The 25,622-nt window shown below is 40.9% G+C and overlaps 2 protein-coding genes across 5 annotated transcripts in view; one reads left to right on the top strand and one right to left on the bottom strand.

Moving 5' to 3' along the window:
- The window catches only part of LOC140185794 (disintegrin and metalloproteinase domain-containing protein 9-like), a 75,060-nt gene extending 52,754 nt beyond the window's left edge, over positions 1 to 22,306 (top strand). The window contains exons 17-22 of the mRNA XM_072239477.1: positions 1,827 to 1,907; positions 3,580 to 3,685; positions 5,022 to 5,157; positions 5,986 to 6,049; positions 13,614 to 13,657; positions 19,401 to 22,306. Of these exons, the coding sequence (XP_072095578.1) occupies positions 1,827 to 1,907; positions 3,580 to 3,685; positions 5,022 to 5,157; positions 5,986 to 6,049; positions 13,614 to 13,657; positions 19,401 to 19,512 (543 nt within the window). The 3' untranslated portion in view covers positions 19,513 to 22,306. The remainder of the gene's footprint in view (positions 1 to 1,826; positions 1,908 to 3,579; positions 3,686 to 5,021; positions 5,158 to 5,985; positions 6,050 to 13,613; positions 13,658 to 19,400) is intronic.
- Positions 1 to 25,622, bottom strand: part of LOC140185796 (L-seryl-tRNA(Sec) kinase) — an 84,942-nt gene that overhangs the window by 35,896 nt on the left and 23,424 nt on the right. The window lies entirely within an intron of this gene.

Raw genomic sequence — 25,622 nt, 5'->3', positions numbered from 1 at the left:
CAACCCGTCAGTCCATGCCTCGTCTTGTGCCTCAGGGTGGAGGAGCAACAGCTTATATTCCGTCTGGGTAGCCTCCAACCTGATGGCATGAACATTGATCTCTCCTACCAGTGAACAAATCCCACCACCCCCCCCCACTTCCTCTATACCCCACTTTGACCTTTTACCTCTTCTCCCCAGCCTATTACTTCCCCCTGGGTCCACTGTCCTTTCCTACTAGATTCCTTCTTCTCCAGTCCTTCCTCCTGGCTTCACCTATCACCTTCCAGCTAGCCCCTTCCCCTTTTTATTCTGGCATCTTCCTGCTTCCTTAAGAAGGATGTTGGCCCAAGATGTCAAGTATCTATTCATTTCCATCAATGCTACCTGGCCTGCTGATTTCCTCTGGCATTTTGTGTCTGGATTTCCAACATCTACAGGCTTTCTCATTTTTAACAATTTGCATGTTCCTTATTGTAGTATATAATGCATATGTAAGACCATAAGATGTAGGAGCAGAATTAGGACATTCAGCCCATCGAGTCTGCTCCACCATTCCATCATGGCTGATTTATTATCCCTCTCAACCCCATTGTCTTGCCTTCTCCTCATAACCTTTGACATCCTTACTAATCAAGAACTTATCAATCTCTGTTTTTCCCCTGGGATCAATAAAGTATGACTATGACTTTAAATATACACAATGACTTGGCTTCCACAGCTGCTTGTGGTGATGCATTACACAGATTCAACGCCCTCTAGTTAATCAAATTCCTCCTTATCTCTGTTCTAAAGGGTTCTCTGTTCTAAACTTCTATTCTGAGTCTGTGCCCTCTGGTTGTAGACTACCCCATGAGTCAGCAGAACTATATTATCACTGATAAACACATTTGCCATCAGTACAATATAATAAGAACATTCAGAGGAAGATAATTAAGACAGTATGTGAATATACTATATCCTGGCTCAGCAGAAAAATCTGTGACAAAGCATTAGTTGCCATTGTTAGCTGTAGATGGATGCAAGGAGTTTCAGGGACATGGACAGGCTAAGAGCATAGCAAGGAATATGGCAAATGGAATATAATGCGATAGAACCGAAGTTTGGTAGGAAAAATAGATATGCAGTATATCACAAACACAAGGATAGGCAATACGTATATTTTTGGAATGGTGAAAGATGAAAAGTGTTGGTACTCAGAGGGACCTAGGTTTTCTCCCAGGGTTTTGCACAAACTGCAGAAAGTTAAGAGGTGTAGCAATCAAATAGGAAGATAAACTATATGTTAGTGTTTATCGCAAGATAATTTGAGTATAAGAATAAAGATATGGCATTGGAGTTATTTAGGACTCCTGAAGATTATTGTGTACAAGTCTAATCTTCCTAGTGAAGGATGGAAGCACTTCAGCTAAAGAGAATACAACAGATTCCTGGGATGGAGAGTGAGTTGGTTGGTGCTGTGCTCGAGATCAGCTTTAGAAGAACAGTTGCTCTCGTATGAAGAAAACTCTTGAAGGGAGTGCCAGGGTAGATGAAGATCACTGTTCTGGCTGGGATCTAGAACCAAGGATCAATCTCAAAATAAGAGATCAGCTTTCAGGACATCGAAAGGAAAGGAAATTTCTTCATCTCTGTTGTTGCAAACCTTTGGGATTCTCCATCCAACTGGGCTATGGAGGGTCAGCTGCTGACTACATTCCATTCAGAGCATGGTAAATTTTTGGATATGAAGAATCAGGAGATATGGGGTTGGTACAGGGAAGTGGCTGAAGGTATTTCTTCTCATTGTGTTCTAAATTCTGTGCTGTGACCTTGTTTCTCTCATTTATAACTTGTATCTTTTTCAGGCTTGCAAAGATTTCACATGTGCTAGTGCTGACAACCTGGGATACGATTGTAATGAGATGGAGAAATGCAATGGCCGCGGTGTAAGAAGTATTCATTTCATATTAACAGGGTTTACTTGTATTTTTGTTTCCTTTGTGCTGTTGTGTTTTGCAAAGTTAACATCTACCACCCAGACCACATGAGTTTCCTCCAAGTGCTCCAGTTTCTTTCCCCATTCCAAAGACATATGGGTTAGGGTTAGTGAGTTGTGGGACAGCTATTGTGGCATCGGAAACATGGTGATACTTCTGGTTTGCCCAACACAATCCTCACTGATTTGATTTGATGCAAAAGAAGCATTTCATTCCATGTTTCGATGTATATGGTCCACTGGTCCTCAAGATTTGGGGGTTCAGCTCAATAATAGCAACTCTGACCAGTCAAAAAAATTGTTACAGAAACAGCAATGTAGAGTTCTTCTATGTCTGTCTGCGATGGTGTTCCTGGGTCTCCGCCCAGGGTTTGCATGGCTGACAGTGGTGAAGACTGAAAGGAGGCTACTGGCTCAGTGGGGGAAGTTCAGAGCTCCACCAAGACCAAGAGCTTCCAGAAGAACCATACCTTGGGCACCACAGAGATGGCCGGGGACAGACAGAGATGGAGGATCTTCATTGCAGCCCTAAACGCCAACAGTGTAATAGGCAATTGATGATTGATTATCTTTATATCTAAGTGAAAGTGAAAGGAGACTGGGAGTTCTGGGTTGCCCCTGCAAACATCATCTATCCAATCGGGTTTGGCTTCTCCAAAGTGGAGGAGACCACATCTTGAGGACTCAGTGCAAATGCCATTTGGGTCCTCGGATGGGGGGAAGGGAAGTGGTCAAAGAGCAAGTATTGTATCTTCCATAGTTGCATAGGAAGGTGCTGTGGGGAGGGAAGCGATTGATGAAGATGGAAATGCGGTCTAGTGAATCACAGAAGGAACAGTTCTTTTGGAATGCTCATAGGGTTGGGGCGGGTACAGGATGGGGAGAGGTGAAGATTTGTCTGGTAGTGTCATCCCATTGAGGGGTTGGAAGCAATGGTGGATGAAACATTTCTCCAACTGTAGTCAATGTAAGCCTGTGGACCAGCACCTCATCTCTTGTCTAGATTTGTCACAGTACATTGACGGAGACTTAGAACTGAATTTATCAATAGCAGTTTTTTTTTAATTCTATGTACGTACTTTCAATTTACCTCTACCTACCAGTTTTTTAAGCAATTGTTACCTTGACAGCTTTGGTCTGCTTCCTTATTACAGACATTCTGTTTTCTCCACCCCTCCCATCCATTGGAATTTAAACCACATTTGCCTTCCCATTTTTCCAATTCTAAAATAAGGTCATTGGCCCAAAACCCAGGCTCTGAATTTTTTTTCCCTCCCAACTGAAGTTGCTTTAGTGCTTCCTGTATTTGTTTCTGCTCCAAGTTCAACTTGGTTGAAGTTTGTTCTGCCCTTATTTGCAAACTGATGGGATTGCTTCTGGAAGCTGTTACCACTGTGCAGGACCTTGGTGCTGAGGGTTGGCTGGACTTTGATGACAAAGTTCTCACCAAGAAAACTACATAGAATGACTGTGAACTTTATTTGTACATCAAAGTTGAGCACAAGACTTCCAAGACTGTTGAAAATTTTTGAACCAATAGGAAAATAAGGGAAATGCCTACATTTTGGATGGTAGCTCCCTTGCAGTGCTCTTTTACTGAAAGATTATTTATTTCCTAATAGATCTGCAATAATAAGAAGAACTGCCACTGTAATGATGGTTGGGCACCACCTAACTGTGCAACCAAGGGATATGGAGGAAGCATAGACAGTGGACCCACACGCATAGGTATTTTAAAAATGTAAAGTTGCTTTGCAATGTCCCAAGTGTAAACCCAACATATTTATAATACTTTACATTATTTGATTCATGCTAAATTATATATTGTAAAATGTTCTTGTTGAGACTATTCAATAACTTAATTTTATTGGTATATTTTACTTTATTCAAATGTAGAACTAAAATATGTTGTTTAGCTTTGTAAGTGTGCCAATGACTTCTGTAAGGCTCCCTTGCACCTGAACAGAGTACAGTTGTTTCTGAGGCCCAACAATTATTGGAGATCACATGTTCTTAGTCATGATTCCCAAACCAAACTAATAGTCCATCACCAAGATGAAGTCCTCATTGATTATCAACAGTATATTGCTCATCAAGAACTAGTTAATTATGGCAAAAACTATTTAACACAGGACCATGGCCCTGGAATTTCCATCAATTGCATCCAAACCGGAGAGTATAGCAGTTAATAGACTAGTCAACAACGACCTGGGAAATATTTGCTTACTATCTCATTAGCATTTATTCGATGCAAGAATAAAAACAGAGCAAATATTGTTGTGGAATAGACTATTATTCACCATGGGGAATTTCCTTGAGCAGTTTTCCAAACCTTTGTTGTGACCTTGGTGAGTTCAACAGAGGTCCATTGATGTTTGTACACAGAGGTTCTGCTGAAATCATGGTGGCGGAGTGGAGGGAGCCCGAAGACAGATATTTAATATGAGGCCTTCTGTTGGTTGGGGTCAGTCATGGATGTAGTGTCCCAGCTGTCCACATGATATGCAAGCAGGGCAGTATAATATGGAGAGCGAGATGTTGAACATGCAGCAGGCACCCCCTCTCCACGCAACTGATGAATCCACAGAAATGGCAGAGACCGGTACAGCTTGACACCAGCAACATCGCAGGTCAGTGTTGAACTCAACATTGGGAAAGGAGCCTTAAGGACTCCAGCTCCAAATTTTTCCTCGAGATTTACACATGAAGCCTTCCCTATGAGGTATAGCTGCAAGGTAGTGGAGGTTTGGAATCAGAGTTTTCCTTCTCCTAGACGACCCCCATCTGCCTGAAAATGCAGTATATGTTCTGAATAAACACCAAACACTGGCTTTAAGGCAAAGAAATAATACCTGGTATTTAACATAAAACTTTATACTAATGGTAAAAGACTCACTAAAATTTCGAGCTTCAAGGTAACTTTATGAAAGTTTTAATATTTTCAGTGTAAATCTAAATGAGAAGCCACTGCATTGTAGTATCTAACTGCATCCTTGGAGTTTATTATTAAAATGATGCAAGATATTGCAGGTAACCAGTTAAGAAATCCTTTCTGTTCCTTTAGATACATCACTTCGAGATGGCTTGCTGATATTTTTCTTATTGGTGGTCCCGGTCCTTCTATTGATTGGCTTGTTAATTTTTTTCAAACGTAATGCAATAAAGCGATCATGGAGAAAGAGGAATTCCTCCAGCAGAAGGTAATTGGGATTTGATTCAGTTTGATAATTCTCCCTGAGCTTTTATTAAATAGGAAATGACTTCTATAATGATTTTGTTTCTTAAGCTTTTTTTGTTATCGGTAGATATTTTACTTCAAGTTTGTTCTACTGTGCAGTTTCTCTCCAATTCTGCTGAAGGTATTGGCTTATGCGGTAACTGTCATTGGCTGCTCTCAAGTATAAAGACCAACTCGCCAACCTTCTTGGGTGGATCTGGAGCATGAATTTTGAGATGAATTTTTAAAATGAGGGTTCAAGTTGTCAAGTGATCTTCATCTCTCTGGATGATCTAATCTGTACTTGCCATCAGGAATTGGTGGAAAGCAACATAAAAAAAGGAACTCTTCCCAGTGATACACCGAGATTTGCCTATACTGAGCATGTAAATTATGAGCACCACAGAATAGATTGATTGAAAAGTCTAATGTGGCAAGTACAGGGCAAATAATTATATCCATGAGAAAATCTGCAGAAGCTGGAAATCCAAATCAACACACAACAATTGCTGGAGGAAATCTGCAGGTCAGGCAGCATCTATGGAACTGAATAAAGAGTCGACACTTCAGGCCAAGACCCTTTTCAGGACTGAGGAGGAAGGGGGAAGATGCCAGAGGGAAGGGGAGTGAGGAGGATAGCTAGGAGGTGATAATTGTATTGCCAACATAAAATACTTACAAGGCGTATTATTCCCTCAACATTAAGACTGAAATGGAGAAGCTGAAAATCTAACCTTGGAGAAACAGCATGATCTGAAACTGTTCATTGCTAGCCATGCTATTTGTTATTAAAATACGTTTTATTTTATAGAGCACAAAATAAAAGGCAACAACAGAACACTTATGCAAACCGAAACAACCAGAAAAACATTGCGGTAAGCATTATTGTCAATTTAGTAATCCCAGATCCCACTCAACCCCATACACCTACCTTCTCACCATATCCTTTGATGCCCTGACCAATCAGGAAACGATCAGCTTCTGGCTTAAATATACCCATGGACTCAGCCTCCACCGCAGTCTGTGGCAGAGAATTCCACAGGTTTACTACTCTCTGGCTAAAAAAAATTCCTCCTTACCTCTGTTCTAAAAGGTCGCTCCTCAGTTTTGAGGCTGTGCCCTCTGGTTCTGGATATCCCCACCAAAGGAAATGTCCTCTCCACATCCACCCTATCTTGTCCTTTCAACATCCGGTAGGTTTCAATGAGATAGCCCCGCATTCTTCTAAATTCCAGTGAGCACAGGCCCAAAGCTGCCAAATGCTCCTATATTAACCCCTTCACTCTCGGAATCATCCTTGTGAACCTCCTCTGGACTCTTTCTAATGACAACACTTTCTTTCTGAGATATGGGGCCCAAAACCATTGATAATACTCCAAGTGCGGCCTAACTCGCATCTTATAAAGGCTCTGCGTTATCTCCTTGCTTTTATATTCTATTCCCCTTGAAATAAATGCCAACATTGCATTTGCCTTCTTTACCACAGACTCAACCTGTAAATTAACCTTCTGAGAGTCTTGCATGAGGAATCTTGTGTCCCTCCGCACCTCCGAAGTTTGAACTTTCTCCCCATTTAATAATAGTCTGCACTATTGTTCCTTTTACCAAAATGCATTATCATACATTTTCCAGCCCTGTATTTCATTTGCCACTTTTTTTTGCCCATTCTTCCAACTTGTCGAAGTCCTACTGCAATCGCATTGCTTCCTCAGCACTACCTACCCCTCCACCTATCTTTGTATCATCCACAAACTTTTGTCAGAAAGCCATCAATTCTGTTATCCAACTCATTGAAAAACAACGTGAAAAGCAGCAGTCCCAATACTGACCCTTGAGGAACACCTTAGTCACTGGCAGCTAAACAGAAAAGACCCCTTTTATTCCCACTCACTGCCTCCTGCCTGTCAGCCAGTATCTTTCCTGTAACACCATAGGAATTTATCCTGTTATGCAGCCTCATGTGTGGCACCTTATCAAATGCCTTCTGAAAATCCAAGTAAATGATATCCACTGTCTCTCCTTTGTCCACCCTGCTTGTTACTTCCTTGAAGGACTCTAATTGATTTGTCAGGCAAGATTTCCCTTTGCAGAAACCATGCTGATTTTGATTTATTTTATCATTAGTCTCCAAGTACCCAGAAGCCTCATCTTTAAAAGTAGACTCCAACATTTTACCAACCACTGAGGATAGGCTAGTTGGCCTATAGTTTCCTGTCTTTTGCCTTCCTCCCTTCTTAAAGAGTGGAGTGACATTTACAATCTTCCAGTCCTCTGGGACCATGCCAGAATCAAGTAATTTTTGAAAGATCATGATCGATGCAGCTGTTATCTCTTCAGCAACCTCTCTTGGGACTCCGGGATGTAGTCTATCTGGTCCAGGTAACTTATCCACCTTAGGGCCTTTAAGTTTGCCTAGCACTTTTTCCTTTGTAATAACAATCACACTCAATCCTGATCCCTGACACTCACGGATCTCTGGCATACTACTAGAGTCTTCCACAGTGAAGGCAGATGCAAAGTATCCATTAAGTTCATCCGCCATTTCTTTGTCCGCATTATTACCTCACCATAATAATTTTTCCATGGTCCAATATCATCTCACACCTCCCTTTTACTCTTTATATAAATGCGAACCTTTTGGTATCCTGCTTTATATTATTGGTTAGTTTGCCCTCATATTTCATCTTTTCCTTTCTTATAGCTTTCTTTAGTTGCCTTTTGTTCGATTTTAAAAGCTTCCCAGTTAGCCAACTTCCCATTCACTTTTTCTACCTTATATGCCCTTTCCTTGGCTTTTATGCTGTCCTTAACTTATCAGCTTAGTTGCCTACCCCTGCCATTTGAGAATGTCTTCCTCTGTGCCTTGTGAACTATTCCTAGTAACTTCAGCCATTTCTGCTTTGCCGTCATCCCCACCAGTATCCTCCTCCAATCCAACTGGGCAAGCTCCTCCCTCATGTCGCTGTAATTCCCTTCATTTCATTATGAAACTGATGCATGTGAGTTATGCTTCGCCCTCTCAAATTACAGTATGAATTCAATCATATTATGATCACTGTCTCTAAAGGGTTCCTTTACAATAGACAATAGGTGCAGGAGTAGGCCATTCAGCCCTTCGAGCCAGCACCACCATTCACTATGATCATGGCTGATCATCCACAATCAGCACCCTTTTCCTGCCTTCTCCCCATATCCCTTCACTCCACTATCTTTAAGAGCTCTATCTAACTCTTACATTAAGCTCCGTAATAAGATCTAGGTTATTACACAACACCCAATCTAAGATAGCCTTTCCCTGAGTAGGCTCATGCACAAGCTGCCCTAAAAAGCCATCTTGTAGGCATTCAACAAATTCCTCCTCTTGCAATCTGACACCAATCTGATTTTCCCAATTCCCTTGCATACTGAAGTCCCCCATTACAATTGTGTCATTACCCTTATTACAAGCCTTTTCCAGCTCTCTTTGCAATCTCAACTCCATATCTTGGCTACTATTTGGTGGCCAATACATGTTTCCCATAACGTGCTTTTTTTTTTTAACCCTTGCAGTTTTTTTAACTCCACCCACAAAGATTCAAGATTCCCTGACCCTATGTCACCTCTCTCTAAAGATGTAATTCCATCTTTTACCGACAGAACCACGCCACCGCCCACGCCTTCCTGCCTGTCCTTTTGATACAAAGTTTATCCTTTCATGTTAAGCTCTCAACTATGGCCTTTCAGCCACGACTCAGTGATGCCCACAATGTCATACTGACCAATCTGTAATTGTGCCATGAGTTCATCCACCTTATTCCCAATGCTCTGCGCATTTAAATACAGCATCTTCAGTCCTGCATTCTTTGCCCATTTGAATTTTGCCTCAGGGTACAATTTAACTCTTTGCTTTGTCTGCGTTTATACCCAATCATTGGCTTGTCTTTCCTTACATTCATGTTACATCCATCATCTACTTGTAAACCTGCTAGCTCATCCTCAGCTCTATCATACTGGTTCCAATCCCCCTGCCATACTAGTTTAAACCACTCCCAACAGCTCTAGTAAACCTGCCCGCAGGAATATTGGTCTCCCTCAGATTCAAGTGCAACCTGTCCCTATTGTACAGGTCCCACCTGCCCCAGTAGAGATCCCAATTATCCAGAAATCTGAATCCCTGCCCCCTGCTCCAATTCTTCAGCCACGCATTTATCTGCCACCTCTTTCTATTCCTATACTTACTGTCGTGTGGCACCGGCAGCAATTCCGAGACCTTTGAGGCCCTGCTTCTCAACTTCTTTCCTAACTCCCTGTATTCCATTTCAGGACCTCCTCCCTTTTTCTATCAATTTTGTTGCTACCATGACCCTCCCTTTTCAGGATGTTGTGGAGCATCCAGAAATATTGTGGTCCCTGGCATCTGGGAGGCAAACTACCACCTGTATTTCCTTTTTGCATCCACAGAATCACCTATCTGTTCCCCTGACTATAGAATCCCCGATTACTGCTGCCACCCTCTTCAGTTCCCTACCCTTCTGAGCTACAGGGCCAGACTAAGTGCCAGAGGCAAGCCGCTGTTGCTTCCCCCAAATAGTCATTTTCCCCAACAGTACTCAAAATGGGGTACTTATTGCTGAGGGGGATGGCCACAGGGGTGCTCTCCACTATCTGATGTTCTCCCTTCCCTCTCCTGACAGTCACCCATTTATCTGTCTCCTGTAGTATTGGGGTGACTCCCTCCCTGTAGCTCCTCTCTGTCACTGCTTCACTTTCCCTAGCAAGCTGAAGGTCAGCCAGCTGCAGCTCCACTTCCCTAACATGGTCACTAAGGAGCTGCATCTTGCTGCACCTGGTGCAGATGTGGCCATCAGGGAAGCTGGTAGTCTCCTGGAAATCCCACATCTGACACTCAGAACAGAACACTGGCTCTGTAGACATAGGCACACAAGCCTCCAAACCCTATGACAAGGTTGTGGTCCTCTTGAAGGATTAAGGTACTGCTAATATTTATTTTAATTTACATGGAACTAAACCTTGCCAAAACCTTGTAAAAATATTTAAAGTCCAATTATAGAAACATAGAAAATAGGTGCAGGAGTAGGCCATTCGGCCCTTCGAGCCTGCACCGCCATTTATTATGATCATGGCTGATCATCCAACTCAGAACCCCGCCCCAGCCTTCCCTCCATACCCACTGACCCCCATAGCCACAAGGACCATATCTAACTCCCTCTTAAATATAGCCAATGAACTGGCCTCAACTGTTTCCTGTGGCAGAGAATTCCACAGATTCACCACTCTCTGTGTGAAGAAGTTTTTCCTAATCTCGGTCCTAAAAGGCTTCCCCTCTATCCTCAAACTGTGGCCCCTCGTTCTGGACTTCCCCAACATCGGGAACAATCTTCCTGCATCTAGCCTGTCCAATCCCTTTAGGATCTTATACGTTTCAATCAGATCCCCCCTCAATCTTCTAAATTCCAACGAGTACAAGCCCAGTTCATCCAGTCTTTCTTCATATGAAAGTCCTGCCATCCCAGGAATCAATCTGGTGAACCTTCTTTGTACTCCCTCTATGGCAAGGATGTCTTTCCTCAGATTAGGGGACCAAAACTGCACACAATACTCCAGGTGTGGTCTCACCAAGGCCTTGTACAACTGCAGTAGTACCTCCCTGCTCCTGTACTCGAATCCTCTCGCTATAAATGCCAGCATACCATTCGCCTTTTTCACCGCCTGCTGTACCTGCATGCCCACTTTCAATGACTGGTGTATAATGACACCCAGGTCTCGTTGCACCTCCCCTTTTCCTAATCGGCCACCATTCAGATAATAATCTGTTTTCCTATTTTTGCCACCAAAGTGGACAACTTCACATTTATCCACATTAAATTGCATCTGCCATGAATTTGCCCACTCACCCAACCTATCCAAGTCACCCTGCATCCTCTTAGCATCCTCCTCACAGCTAACACTGCCACCCAGCTTCGTGTCATCCGCAAACTTGGAGATGCTGCATTTAATTCCCTCATCCAAGTCATTAATATATATTGTAAACAACTGGGGTCCCAGCACTGAGCCTTGCGGTACCCCACTAGTCACCGCCTGCCATTCTGAACAGGTCCCGTTTATTCCCACTCTTTGCTTCCTGTCTGCTAACCAATTCTCCACCCACACCAACACCTTACCCCCAATACCGTGTGCTTTAAGTTTGCACACTAATCTCCTGTGTGGGACCTTGTCAAAAGCCTTTTGAAAATCCAAATATACCACATCCACTGGTTCTCCCCTATCCACTCTACTAGTTACATCCTCAAAAAATTCTATGAGATTCATCAGACATGATTTTCCTTTCACAAATCCATGCTGACTTTGTCCGATCATTTCACCGCTTTCCAAATGTGCTGTTATCACATCCTTGATAACTGACTCCAGCAGTTTCCCCACCACCGACGTTAGGCTAACCAGTCTATAATTCCCCGGTTTCTCTCTCCCTCCTTTTTTAAAAAGTGGAGTTACATTAGCCACCCTCCAATCCTCAGGAATTAGTCCAGAATCTAACGAGTTTTGAAAAATTATCACTAATGCATCCACTATTTCTTGGGCTACTTCCTTAAGCACTCTAGGATGCAGACCATCTGGCCCTGGGGATTTATCTGCCTTCAATCCCTTCAATTTACCTAACACCACTTCCCTACTAACATGTATTTCGCTCAGTTCCTCTATCTCACTGGACCCTCTGTCCCCTACTATTTCTGGAAGATTATTTATGTCCTCCTTAGTCAAGACAGAACCAAAGTAATTATTCAATTGGTCTGCCATGTCCTTGCTCCCCATAATCAATTCACCTGTTTCTGTCTGCAGGGGACCTACATTTGTCTTTACCAGTCTTTTCCTTTTTACATATCTATAAAAGCTTTTACAGTCCATTTTTATGTTCCCTGCCAGTTTTCTCTCATAATCTTTTTTCCCCTTTCTAATTAAGCCCTTTGTCCTCCTCTGCTGAACTCTGAATTTCTCCCAGTCCTCAGGTGAGCCACTTTCTCTGGCTAATTTGTATGCTTCTTCTTTGGAATTGATACTATCCCTAATTTCTCTTGTCAGCCACGGGTGCACTACCTTCCTTGATTTATTCTTTTGCCAAACTGGGATGAACAATTGTTGTAGTTCATCCATGCAACCTTTAAATGCTTGCCATTGCATATCCACCGTCAATCCTTTAAGTGTCATTTGCCAGTCTATCTTAGCTAATTCACGTCTCATACCTTCAAAGTTACCCCTCTTTAAGTTCAGAACCTTTGTTTCTGAATTAACTATGTTACTCTCCATCTTAATGAAGAATTCCACCATATTATGGTCACTCTTACCCAAGGGGCCTCTCACGACAAGATTGCTAATTAACCCTTCCTCATTGCTCAAAACCCAGTCCAGAATAGCCTGCTCTCTGGTTGGTTCCTCGACATGTTGGTTCAAAAAACCATCCCGCATACATTCCAAGAAATCCTCTTCCTCAGCACCTTTACCAATTTGGTTCACCCAATCTACATGTAGATTGAAGTCACCCATTATAACTGCTGTTCCTTTATTGCACACATTTCTAATTTCCTGTTTAATACCATCTCCGATCTCACTACTACTGTTAGGTGGCCTGTACGCAACTCCCACCAGCGTCTTCTGCCCCTTAGTGTTACGCAGCTCTACCCATATCGATTCCACATCTTCCCGGCTTATGTCCTTCCTTTCTATTGCGTTAATCTCTTCTTTAACCAGCAATGCCACCCCACCTCCCCTTCCTTCGTGTCTATCCCTCCTGAATATTGAATATCCCTGAACGTTGAGCTCCCATCCCTGGTCACCCTGGAGCCATGTCTCTGTGATCCCAACTATATCATAATCATTAATAACAATCTGCACTTTCAATTCATCCACCTTATTACGAATGCTCCTTGCATTGACACACAAAGCCTTCAGGCGCTCTTTTACAACTCTTTTAGCCCTTATACAATTATGCTGAAAACTGGCCCTTTTTAATGCTTGCCCTGGATTTGTCGGCCTGCCACTTTTACTTTTCTCCTTAGTACTTTTTGCTTCTACCCTCACTTTACACCCCTCTGTCTCTCTGCACTGGTTCCCATCCCCCTGTTGTGAACTAACCTCCTCTGCTCTGTAAGCCATTTCATTCCTTGCATCATGTATAAAAAAGTTCTTTTTGCTAGATCATTTCACTGTTAGATTATTAGTGACGATGACCAGTATTTCTTGGAGCATGATTTAACCTGAAACTATCTTGGGATGGTAATGTACATAATTCACCAGTTCTCTAATGCAAGAAATGAGTTAATGCCATAAAAAAGCCATGTAAGAAAATCTGAACAAATATATTTAAAATGCTTGTAATAGATTGCATAGCACAATTTATCAAAATGTGATAAATAAACATGCTGGTTGCTTTTGCTTTGTTCCTAGACTGTTTCTACAACAAATGTCTACGAGAATGTCATTCCACAGAGGTATGTATGCTTAATGGAAATGGTGCCAATTAGTCCACAGGTTAAATTCACCCAAATGGAAATGGTGCCAATTGTCCACAGGTTAAATTCACCCAAATGGAAATGGTGCCAATTAGTCCACAGGTTAAGTTCACCCAAATGGAAGTGGTGCCGATTGTCCACAGGTTAAATTCACCCAAATGGAAATGGCAATAATGGCAAAGGTGCTGCCTCACAGCTCAGTAACGGGGGTTCATTCCTGATGCTTGGCACGATCTGTGTGAAATCTGCATGTTTGCTCTGTGAACATGTGGGCTTCCTCCATGTTTTCTGATTTTCTCCCACAAACCAAAATAAGAACATGCGTGTTCAAAATCTGAATCAGGGTGATTATCACTGACTTGTGTATGGACGTCAATGGGTCAGTTGCTAGGTTAATTGGCCACTGTAAATTGTTCCTTGCATGTAGGGGAGCAATAGGCTCTGGAGAACATACAGGTTGGAGAAACAGAATCAGGTTGTAAATTCTGCTGTTTTGCAGCAGTGGTACATTGTAATATATAATAAAAGCTATGAATTACAATATTATGTATGTTGCTGCTCTGGAACTGTGCGAATATTGAGGAGAACTGGTAGAGTATATGCGAGAAAGAAACATCACATAACACCAGTACCCAATGGCTGAAAGACCTACAGGTAAGCCTCTGCAACCTCCCAGAGGAAGACCCAGTCACCGTCTCAGCAGTAGATGTCCAGCAACAGATAGCAAGTATGGACATCACCAGGGCCTGACATGATCCATGCCTGTTGGCTTAAGAAACTAACAACATTACATCCACGGCTGGCAGCTCAAATGAATCAGCTGCTTGAAGCAGGCTTTCACCCTGACTGGCTAACTCAACGAAGGACGGTACTCATAATGAAGAATCCTCACAAAGTGGCAGGACTGAGGAACAACACAGAGGCGCTGCTCGTGGCTGCACAAGAACAGGTACTGAGCACAAGAGCAATAGAATATCATACCAGACAAGACCCAAGATGCAGACTGTGCAAGGAATCCGTTGAAACCATCCAGCACATAGTAGCAGGGTGCTAGATGCAGGCAGAGACAGCTTCCACTGAACAGCACAACCAAGTTGCAGGATTTATGTTCAGGAACGTCTGTGCTGAGTATGGACTGGACACTCCCAAGTCCTAATAGGAACCACAGAGAAGGCAGTAGAGAATGACAGAGCTAAGATCCTGTGGGACTTCCAAATACAGACTGACAAGCAGGTAGTGGCCAACCAAACAGACATAGTAATACTGGACAAGGAACAGAAGAAAGCAATTGTGATGGATGTGGCAATCCCAAATGACAGTAACATCAGGAAGGAAAAAAAAATGAGAAGCTGGAGAAATTCCAGGGCTTGAAAGAGCAGATAGAAAAGATGTGGAAGGTTAGAGGCAGAGTAACCCTTGTGGAGATAGAAGCACTTGGAGCTGTGACACCTGGACTGGGAGAGTGGCTCCAACAAAGCCTGGAAACAACATCTGAAATCTCAGTCCAGGAGAGCACACAACTAGGAAAAGCAAGGATACTGCATTCAAACATTCAAGCTCCCAGGCCTCTGCCAGAGGACCTGAATTTGAGGAAAAAATACACATACACCAGCCATAAGATGTGGGAAAAGAATATATATATACACACACATACATACACTCACACACACACATATATACACACACAAATTAAATAAGTAGCATAAAAAAGTAGTGAGGTATTGTCATAGGATTAATCAGTCAGAGATCGGATGGCAGAGGGGAAGAAGCTACTCCCGAATCATTGTGTGTGTGTGTGTGTGTGTGTGTGTGTGTGTGTGTGTGTGTGTGTGTGTGTGTGCTTTCAGGCTTCTGGACCTCCGCCCTAAGGGCATGTCCTTGGTAATGAGGTCCTTAATGATGGTTGCCAACTTTCTGAGGCATCATTCCTTGAAGATATCCTGGATGCTGGGGAGGCTAGTGCCCATGGTGGAGCTGAGTTTAGATCTTTCTGGAGCTTATTTCGATCCTGTGCATTGACCCTCTCCCATTATCAGTGATGCAGCCTGTCAGAATGCACAGAAATTTGAGTGTTTTAGCTCAAACTCCTAATGAAAGAAAGCTGCTTTCGTGCCTGCTTTGGAACTGCATCAGCATGTTGGTTCCAGGATAGAAGGCAGGTAGGTGGGAAGGTGGAGAGAATAAACTGGGAGAAGCTAGGATTAATCTAACACTAAAATTGGTGTTTGATGATCAGTGCAGACTCACTGAGCTAAAAGGCCCATTTCCATTCTTTATCTCTCCACTATCTTATAAAATGTTCCACATATCACAAATATTGGCAGCTTCATTGATACATTTCATATTTAGTGTAACAGTAGTATGGTTATGTTTAGCCTGGCTTGTCATCTCAGCCTTGTATTGAAAATTACAGGTGCATGTCCAAAACAGAGCACATCAACTAGGCTAACTGCTCAATGTAGGATCAACAGATGCTCCACTGTCAAGGAGTCTTGTCTTTTGTCTTATGAACCAAGGCTCTGTCAGACCTTTCAAGTTGCTATGAAAATCCCCTGCAAACAAAAGCATAAAATTCTGGTATGAACTAGTATCACCAAAAAAAAAGCAACTAGTCATTCATTGCATTTCACTTGGTGAGAAACACTACATGCAACTGCCTGTAGTACTTCAACTATACTTCAAAGGTGTTTGAAATGCTTTAGAATGTCCACAAAATATTTCATTCACAAAATTAAAGCATTAACAACTCGCGTCAACCTTGTGTCATGGTTTTGAAATTGGCAAGGGATAGGAATAAAAGGAGCACACTCTGTTGGCAAAATGTGATGTGATCCAAGGATCTGTAACAAGACTCAGATTATCATCATATTTACCTATGATTGGTTAAATGTTTTGAAGATTGCTACCCAGTGCTGGAGTGATCAACAGTACAAAACTGTTATTTGCGCAATATAATTTCTTTACTGGTTCTGTTAAGACTAGCTCTTAACAGAAGCCCCTTCCAGGTGATGTCTGGAACTTCTTATATTCTGTAAGGTCCTGCTTGTGTCCTTTCCTGCTGAACAAAGAACTTGACCACCATTAGTCAAAGTCAAATTGGAAGTCAAAGTTTCTCTTCAATCATGGCTTCCAATGAAATAACCTTGGTGTCCACAGATATATCATCACTGCTCTGTTCCAAACATTAAGCTCCCATTCCACTGATAATCAAGAAAGAGGTGAACATACTAAGGACAAAGTAGCAAACAAGACTTTGTTACTCTGTACTTCATCTCCACACAGAGTTATAAGCTCATGGAGTAATATACTATGGATACAAAATATTCAGCCCTAGAGTCCATCCCAACATAGTAGTAGTAGTAGTAGCAACATAGAAAGCCTACAGCACAATACAGGCCCTTCAGCCCACAAAGCTGTGCTGAACATGTACTTATCTTAGAAATTACGTGGGCTTACCCATAGCCCTCTATTTTTCTGAGCTCCATGTACCTGTCCAGGAGTCTCTTAAAAGACTCTATTGTTTTTGCCTCCACCAACATTGCCGGCAGCCCATTCCACACACTCACCACTCTCTGTGTAAAAAAACTTACCCCTGACATCTCCTCTGTACCTACTTCCAAGCATGTTAAAACTGTGCCCTCTCATGCTAGCTATTTCAACCCTGGGAAAAAGCCTCTGACTATCCACATGATCAATGCCTCTCATCATCTTGTACACCTCTATCAGGTCACCTCTGACCCTCTGTCGCTCCAAGAAAAAAAGGCTGAGTTCACTCAACCTATTCTCATAAGGCATGCTCCCCAATCCAGGCAACATCCTTGTAAATCTCCTCTGCACCCTTTCTATGGTTTCCACATCCTTCCTATAGTGAGGCCACCAGAACTAAGTACAGTACTCCAAGTGGGGTCTGACCAGGGTCCGATAAAGCTGCAACCAGGCAGCCATTGTTCCCAGGGAAACATGGGTTTGCGCCTCTGATGGACTGTGTCTTCTGCTGCGTGCAAGCTTGGGTGGGAAGATTTGAAGAACCGGCTGTTGCCAACACAGCGGGTTCCCCCTCTCCACATCACTGATGTAGTCCAAGGGAAGGGCAAGCGCCGATACAGCTTGGCACCAGTGTCGTCACAGAGGTTGCCAGAGTGAAGTTGTAAACCACATCAAACTGCCTTAGGGACCCCAGCTCCGGATTTCTTCCTCGGGGTTTACTCCCAAAGCCTTTCCCATGGGTGGGTAAGGCAGCAGAGGTTTAAAATCAATTTTCCTTCTCCCAGACAGGCTGCTATCCAAGGCTGATGAGCCCCACCTGCCTGAAATCCCAACACAGTGCCCCTCCCCACAACTAGTCCTAATTTCCTGCATTCAGCCCAATTCTCTCCAAGCCCTGTCTCTCCGTGTTCCTAACCAAGTGCTTATAAAATGATACTACCATACCTGCCTCAACCATTTTCTCTGGATGCTTGTTTCATATACTCACCACCCTCTGAGTGAAAATGTTGTCACTGAGGTCACTTTTAAATATTTCCCCTCTCACCCTAAAACTACGCCTCTTAGTTTTGGACTCCCCTACCCTGGGGAAAAGACTGTTACCATCCACCTTGTCTATGTTCGAAGCAATAAAGATATAGCCTGGCTAACTTTTCCTTATAACTCAGACCCCCTACACCAGGCACCATCCTTGAAAATGTTTTCTATACTCTTTCCATTTTACCACATCTTTCCTATAACAGGATTACCAAAACTAGAGTACACAGCACGCCAAGTGTGGCCTCAGTAATGACTCATACAACTGCAACGTAACGTCCTGACTCATGTACTCAATGCCCTAATGAAGACCAGCATGCTAAATGCTTTCTCCACCACCCTGTCTATCTGTGACACCATTTTCAATGAGTAATGCACCATACTCTTAAGTTCCTCTGTTCCATTACACTGCCTAGTGCCCTACCATTCATAGCCTAAAGTCCAATGCTGGTTTGACTATCCAAAATGCATCACCTTACAAGTACCTGTACTGAAATCCATTTGCCCCTCCTTAGCCGACTTCCCCAACTAATCTACAATAACCTTCTTCATTATCTATAATGCCTAATGTTGTGTTGTTTGCAAACCTGGAGGAGTTTGCTGCAGAGAACACTGTGCTTAATAGGTTGTACGCTGTTTTAGGACATTATGAAGAGTGTGAAAGGTGCCATAAAAAGCTCTATTATTTTCACAGCTTTTTATCCTTCGAGTATGGAGCATTAGGGACTGGTTGCCAGTCTGTACGAAGGATGCTGTGGTAATGGAGAAGGTGCAGCGGAGATTCACAACAGTGTTGTGTAGATTGAAGCATTTCAGTTATAAGGAAGGAATTAATAGAGTGGGTTTGTTTTCTCCAGAATAGAGGAGCTGAGGGGTGATCTGATGGAAAATTACGAGGAAGATTGATAGAGTCTACCCACGGCATAGCCCAGTAGACGAAGAAATAGATACAAACATTAGCCTCGATATGATGTAAAATTATGGCATATAATCTTTAAAAGTAAGCAAACAGGTCCTCTATTTAATCTCCCCTATGAAAAGCATCATTTTTTAAATAGTCAGATGAAATTTTGTAACCAATTTGCTGAACTGGATTTTGAATCTGGAACCTATTGGCTGAGCTAGAGTTGACACTGTGTCTTCACAATACATCCTTAAATTTATATTATCAATAGATGAATAAAACTCTTTCTTTCTTTAGGCCAGGTGTTCCAACAGAAAAACAAGCTCTTCCTGCACCGAGACATCAGATTCCTGTTGTACCTCCTAAACCTCTTGTGCCTCCAAGACCTACTGTGCCTCCCAGATTCTAAGTTCGATCCACATCACTTAATGGAAATCTAGTATTTGAATTACATTTTGTTATATTACTGATTGCATGAAAATCTCAGAAAATCAAAAGACAAAACAATATTTTTGACTTCTTAATATTATTGCCAATTATGACAATGACTGTTAAGAAATGGTTATTCTAGGCTTAATCAGTTTTGTTGAAATTTTAATGGAAATGCAGTTTTTTAGTGTCATAACTAGAATAACATTATTAGGGTCTAGGATGAAAAGCTACAATCTCCGAGGAATATTATTTTTTAATGGAACCAAGCAGGGAAAAATTGTCGTTGTTAATAACAGTACTTTACAAAGGAAATAGTCAACTGAAGGGAGCTTGATTTTATTACTTAGAAAATAACCACTGATCTTCAAAACTTGGATCACATAGTACCATGCCTGAACTGCACATAAAATTGCTCAGGCAACTTATAGTCATCCAAAAATCATCCTAAATAAAATAAATTCTTGAAATATGCAAATGGAAATACCACTGCAGATGAAGGATGGAGAATTCAGAATTCTGATGCAAATGCAAGAAAACATCACAAGTACTAGTTATTCCCAGGTGTGGAGTGCCCTAACTAGTCAACCTGGAAAAATACAGGATTTTTCTTTTTTTTTTTTGCTTACCTTTGTGGGACTAGGAAGGCCAAAAGTCCACTCTGGACATCGCAGGAATTCTGACCCATTGCTGGGTCACTCCATTCCACAGGCACAGCGTACCAGTTTCTTTATACTTTATACAGTTAGTTCATAATGAAGGAAAGGGCTTCACTGTTCTTCTACTAATATCCAAAAGCCTCGGGCTGAAATGGGCTTAGGTAAAGCCATTATTCTATTGACTTTAGTTCTGGACAGTCAAATTTCTTCACTGAGGTAATCAATATGTTCCTTGTATTTGCTTATTTTATGTTCATTTAGCTATGTCTATGTATCTCGTAACTGTCACTATATGCCTCTACATTTATCTTGCAATCACCACTATTTTAGTCACATGGACCTAATTTATGTACATTTTGATGCAGAATAACTTTTGATCAAAAGTGGAAAGTAGTTGCTTACTCATTGGCAAAAGCAGGGACACTAAGATCAAAAGTAATATGTGAGTACAGTACTTTAGGGGGAAGGAAGTTGTCAATTGGTTACAATTTGCTTTTCACTTTCTGGAAGAATGCAATCAAATTGGTTGAAAGGTTTGTGATTTTATAATGTAAAAATGGAAAACACCATTTTAATGTTGATTTAGGTTGAAATATTTTAAAGATGTTGTTCTAAAATGCTCCACAGGGAATTTTTCAGATCTTCAATTGTCCACATTGCTTCAAGCACATATTTAGAAATGAGTTGGCAAAAATGAAATGTTAACAAATATTTTTAGTACACCTTCCCATGAAAACTTAAGTATCAAACCTCAACTTCCATTTAATTTTAAAATTAAATTATTTAAATCCTATTTTATTTCAACAACCTAAGTTAGAGCAACAAAAATAAAAATAACATTTGAATCTAATAGTTCATAATTTTTCTGCAAATCCAAATCAAGGTCCGTTGCTGAGGCCAGATTAACTGTTATGATATCGTTCTGAACATGTGAAAGGGTTAAATTTCAACCAACGTGTGAATTCTTGACAGTAAATATCAACTTTCCGGATCTCCACCTACAAAGGGACCACACCTTACATACAGAAATTCCTGGCTAACAACTAAAAATATAATTTTTACTGGTGCATTCATTACAAAATTTGAGACGATATAAAATTGTAGTTTAAAGAATTACCCAATAAAAACTTAAGGGATGCATTTCACAGAATAGACTGACTTAATGACTAGAATATGCAGAAAGTAAAGTGCGTACATTGTTAAATCAAAAGTAATCTATATTGTAATATTCCTAAATAGAACATTTCGTTCTTGGAAAAGCAACATCCTGTTGATATGCTCTTTTGACGTCAGCTAGATAGAAGCCAATGTTAAACATGCTTGCATTGATGAGCATGATTTGCTTCCTTGCCAATTATAATGCATTCTTTAAAAAGTGGGATTGAAATTCATCCTTCAAGATTTGCAGTAAACACACATTGTATGATGGTTGTATGAGGTTCCAAAATTCAACTCTATTGAAGTTGGTGGAAATGAATTACGGAAGTGGAGTACCACACCCAATCACAACTCACATGCATATTTATTGCACCAGTACTTTGCACATGTCTTGCATATTAAAGCACCTCCAGTGTTCCATGACTGCTAAAAATAGGAACTGATCTTAAATTACACCTTGCTCCAAATATCCACTTTTTAAAATTTTCAATAGATTTGATTGATTTTGACCATGATATTTTGTGCTGTGGTAAATCACAATGGGATCACAATATAACTGCTACTGAACCTAAAGATATTACAATTAAATCAAGTATTGTACTGTATAATACTGTACACTAAGAACTAGTTTGGTAAGAATCATCCATATTCATTCATTTGAATGCAGGTGATACTTGGATTATCATTTAGTCAGTTAATACTTACACATGCAGGAAATCTTTAATTTTATACATATTGTGAAAAATACAATGCAGTAGAATGTTTTACTATGCTATTATCTTGTATATATTCTGGGGATGTGATGTCCCTTCATATAGTTCAGAACTCACTGTTTTAATAAAATCGCTGTTTTTCTAATGATCACTTAAATGAAGGAAATGATAAAGCAGAAATTTATAGCAATATGATGGAAGCAATTCCAGAATTTATCAATTAAATGTCACAAACAAATTCTGGTTCAACTCTCATTTCTAATCACAGTACCTGTTCTTATTGGAAATCACACTACTTCTATAACAACGACTACTTCTCTTTAGCACAAAGCACTATTTCAAGTGTTCACAAAAGTGGTATCAACAACATTTAATAGAAAGATTGCAAAAAGCTTGCTCAAAGTTTTAAGGGATATCTTAATGAAAGAAAGGATTATAGAGCAGCAGAAATGCTTAGGGAGAGAAGGTCTTGGCAGCAGAAGACATGGATATTGTGGGAGGTCAGTTACTCTTTGCACCCATGGCATTCAATTGAAACTCAGGTTTCGTTTGTTCACTGGTTCATTGCAGCATTTACAAGGAAGCTACACAGATACAAAGTTCTGCAATGACTTTAAGATCACACGCATGCAGACAGAACTGTACCCTAGACATAATTATATGTGCTCTGCATCAACCAATTCAAAGGTTAGGGGAAATAACTCCATGATGAGATAACTGTCCCTGGTCAGTATCCATTAATAAAGCATCCCTCTGATTTATTAATCATTCACTCTCACCTCTTCAGTGGTCATTTATGTTCAGAAGGTCTGTTGATAGTAACCACCACTGTTCCCTCTGAGCCTCGCTGGTGCACGCCTACGCAGTACTGAAATGTATCCGTACACACAGCCATTGTTGCTGCACAGCTGGAACTATCTTTTATATAATGTTATTATAATTTTGAAATCATGTTAATATAATTTTGAAATTTAAATTTCATATCTTTGTGAAAAATCCCATAAGTGTGTTAATGAATATAATCCATAAATTTTCTAAATAAAAAAGCAAACTTTAACTTTTACTTTGAAACATTTTAGAGCTTCAACATATTTACATTGTCAAGTGTTACAAATTGTAACAATAAACACAGAATGGAAGTTAGTAGCTCAGGATTAATAAACCACCAGCCTGCTGAATGCCAATACTGTCTAGTCAAAATTCATAGTATGCATATTACCAAAAAAAACATATAAAGTGCAGTGCAGTTTTAGGCCTTCCTGCGCAAGTTAATCATTTTAGCAACAAGTTTATGATATCTTCCACATTTTATAGCTATTTGATAACCTGCTCACATGGAGGCAAAAGGACAATGAGGTTTTTCCTGTACATCTCCATCTATAATTAACACAGACATCACAATTGTTGCAAATGCAATCCCATAAATCTCAGTTACAAGATATTAAAGACAACATTCCAGTAGGATTGTTTATTATTAATTGTATTTCCACTCTGTTCTTGGCCCAAAATATCAACTGTTTATTGAATTCCAGAGATGCTGCCAGACCTGCTGAGTTTCTCCAGCATTTTGTACGTGTTGCTAGGGATGTTTTCCATTTGTATTTGGAAAACCTTTTTTTTGCTTCCTATTTTGGATGATGTGTCTTATCTTTCTACATTCCAACTCTGAACTCTACAGTTTTGTGTAGATAAGGTGGGATTGATGATTATTTTCAAATCATTAGTATTTGGTGTCATTTAATAAAAAGTGAATTTATTTTGATTTTTTAAAAATTTTAAATTTCAACCTCTATAATTAATTACTTCCACTTTTTTATTTTTCAACAAAATTTACACATTAGCAACTCATCTTCTACTTAAATTGTACAGATTCCATTTTCCACTTTAAATTATTCCGTTTATTACTTTATTAAACTATAGGGAGGTTAAGTGATTTTTTTAGCATTAGTTAAAAAAAACCCAGTTTGTGTCAATAGTTCCCCAACCACACCAGCTTATCTCCCGACATTTATTAATCTACAGCAGGGGTAGGCAACCTATGGCCTGCGGGCCAGATCTGGCCCGCGAGCAAATATTGGGATACTATGCTTATCCGGCCCGCAAGTGATTTTTCCTTATTCTTAGTGTTTCACGCGACCTCACTGATGGACATGCATGGCGTCTTGTTACACTGGTCCCAGGTTCCGTTTTGTTCCAAACCTAACACTGGTATATATGAATGACGGGACGGCAGACTACCTTATTAATATGTATTAGATACTCTCCGTGAACGCACATGTTTTCAGATGGGATCATTCAAATTTGTAAACAGAAACAGCGTCACTGTGTTTTAACAAGAAATCTACGCTAAATATCCAAATATTTACATGTGCTGCAATACTTGTTGAATAACTCGCGTTTCGAAATAAAATCAAAGAAAAAAATTCCAATGGCAATGAATGCAAAACGCGGAAGTTAGACACTGAGTGCCGAAATTTCCAAGACACTTGGACACTAGATTACTTCTTCATTGAGCAAGCTGGGAAACCAGTTTGTTTCATTTGCCAAGAAAATGTAGCTGTGAAGAAGGTGGCTAATATCAGGCAACATTACGAGACCCGCCATAGTGGAAATTTGAACAAGTTTACTGGGCAAGCAAGGAAAGATGAAGTTGTGCGAATGAAGGCTAGTTTTGGAAAACAAACATCATTTTTTGCCAAGAAAAGCAGTGAAAATGAAGGAAATACCCGTGCCAGCTATGAAGTCTCAAAACGTATTGCAGAAAAGATGAAGCCTTTTACAGATGGAGAGTTTATCGAAGAATGTTTACTGGCAGTGGTGGATATTGTTTGTCTTGAAAAGAAATCTTTATTTGCATCTATCAGCCTGTCAGCAAGAACGATCACACGGCGAGTTGAAGAAATGTCAGCAGATGATAAAAGTTGTTTAAGGGATGCCTGCAACGAATTGCAAGTTTTTTCAATTGCGCTTGATGAGAGCTTGATCGTTTTGCTGATTTTCGCTTGCATGCAAATAAGTTCAAGCTGTTTGCTACTCCATTTGATGTGGCAGTGGACACTGCATCAGATATTTTTCAAATGGAATTGGTTGAGACGCAGCGTGACGACATATTGAGATCAAAATTTCATTCTGAAGATGTGTCAGTGCTTGATTTCTGTAGAAAATATATTCATCCAAGTGAGAGAATCCAGGATGGTTTGTTGCCTCCCAGGTGCCAGGGTCAAGGATGTCTCTGATTGATTGCATGACATTCTGAAGTGGGAGGGTGACCAGCCAGATGTCGTGGTGCACATAGGCACCAATGACATAGCAAGGAAGAGTGAAGAGGTCCTAGACAGTGAATATAGAGAGCTTAGTAGGAAGTTGAAAAGCAGGACCTCAAGGGTGGTAATCTCAGGATTGCTACCTGTGCTAGGTGCCAGTGAGGGTAGGAATAGGATGCTCTGGAGGAGGAACAAGTGGCTGAGGAACTGGTGTAGGGGGCAGGGTTTCAGATTTCAGGATCATTGGGACCTCTTCTGGGGCAGGTGGGACCTGTACAAGAGAGACGGGTTACACTT

The sequence above is a fragment of the Mobula birostris genome, chromosome 21, assembly GCF_030028105.1.
Source record: "Mobula birostris isolate sMobBir1 chromosome 21, sMobBir1.hap1, whole genome shotgun sequence".
NCBI lineage: Eukaryota > Metazoa > Chordata > Chondrichthyes > Myliobatiformes > Myliobatidae > Mobula > Mobula birostris.
This window is presented reverse-complemented; position numbering and strand designations above follow the sequence as displayed.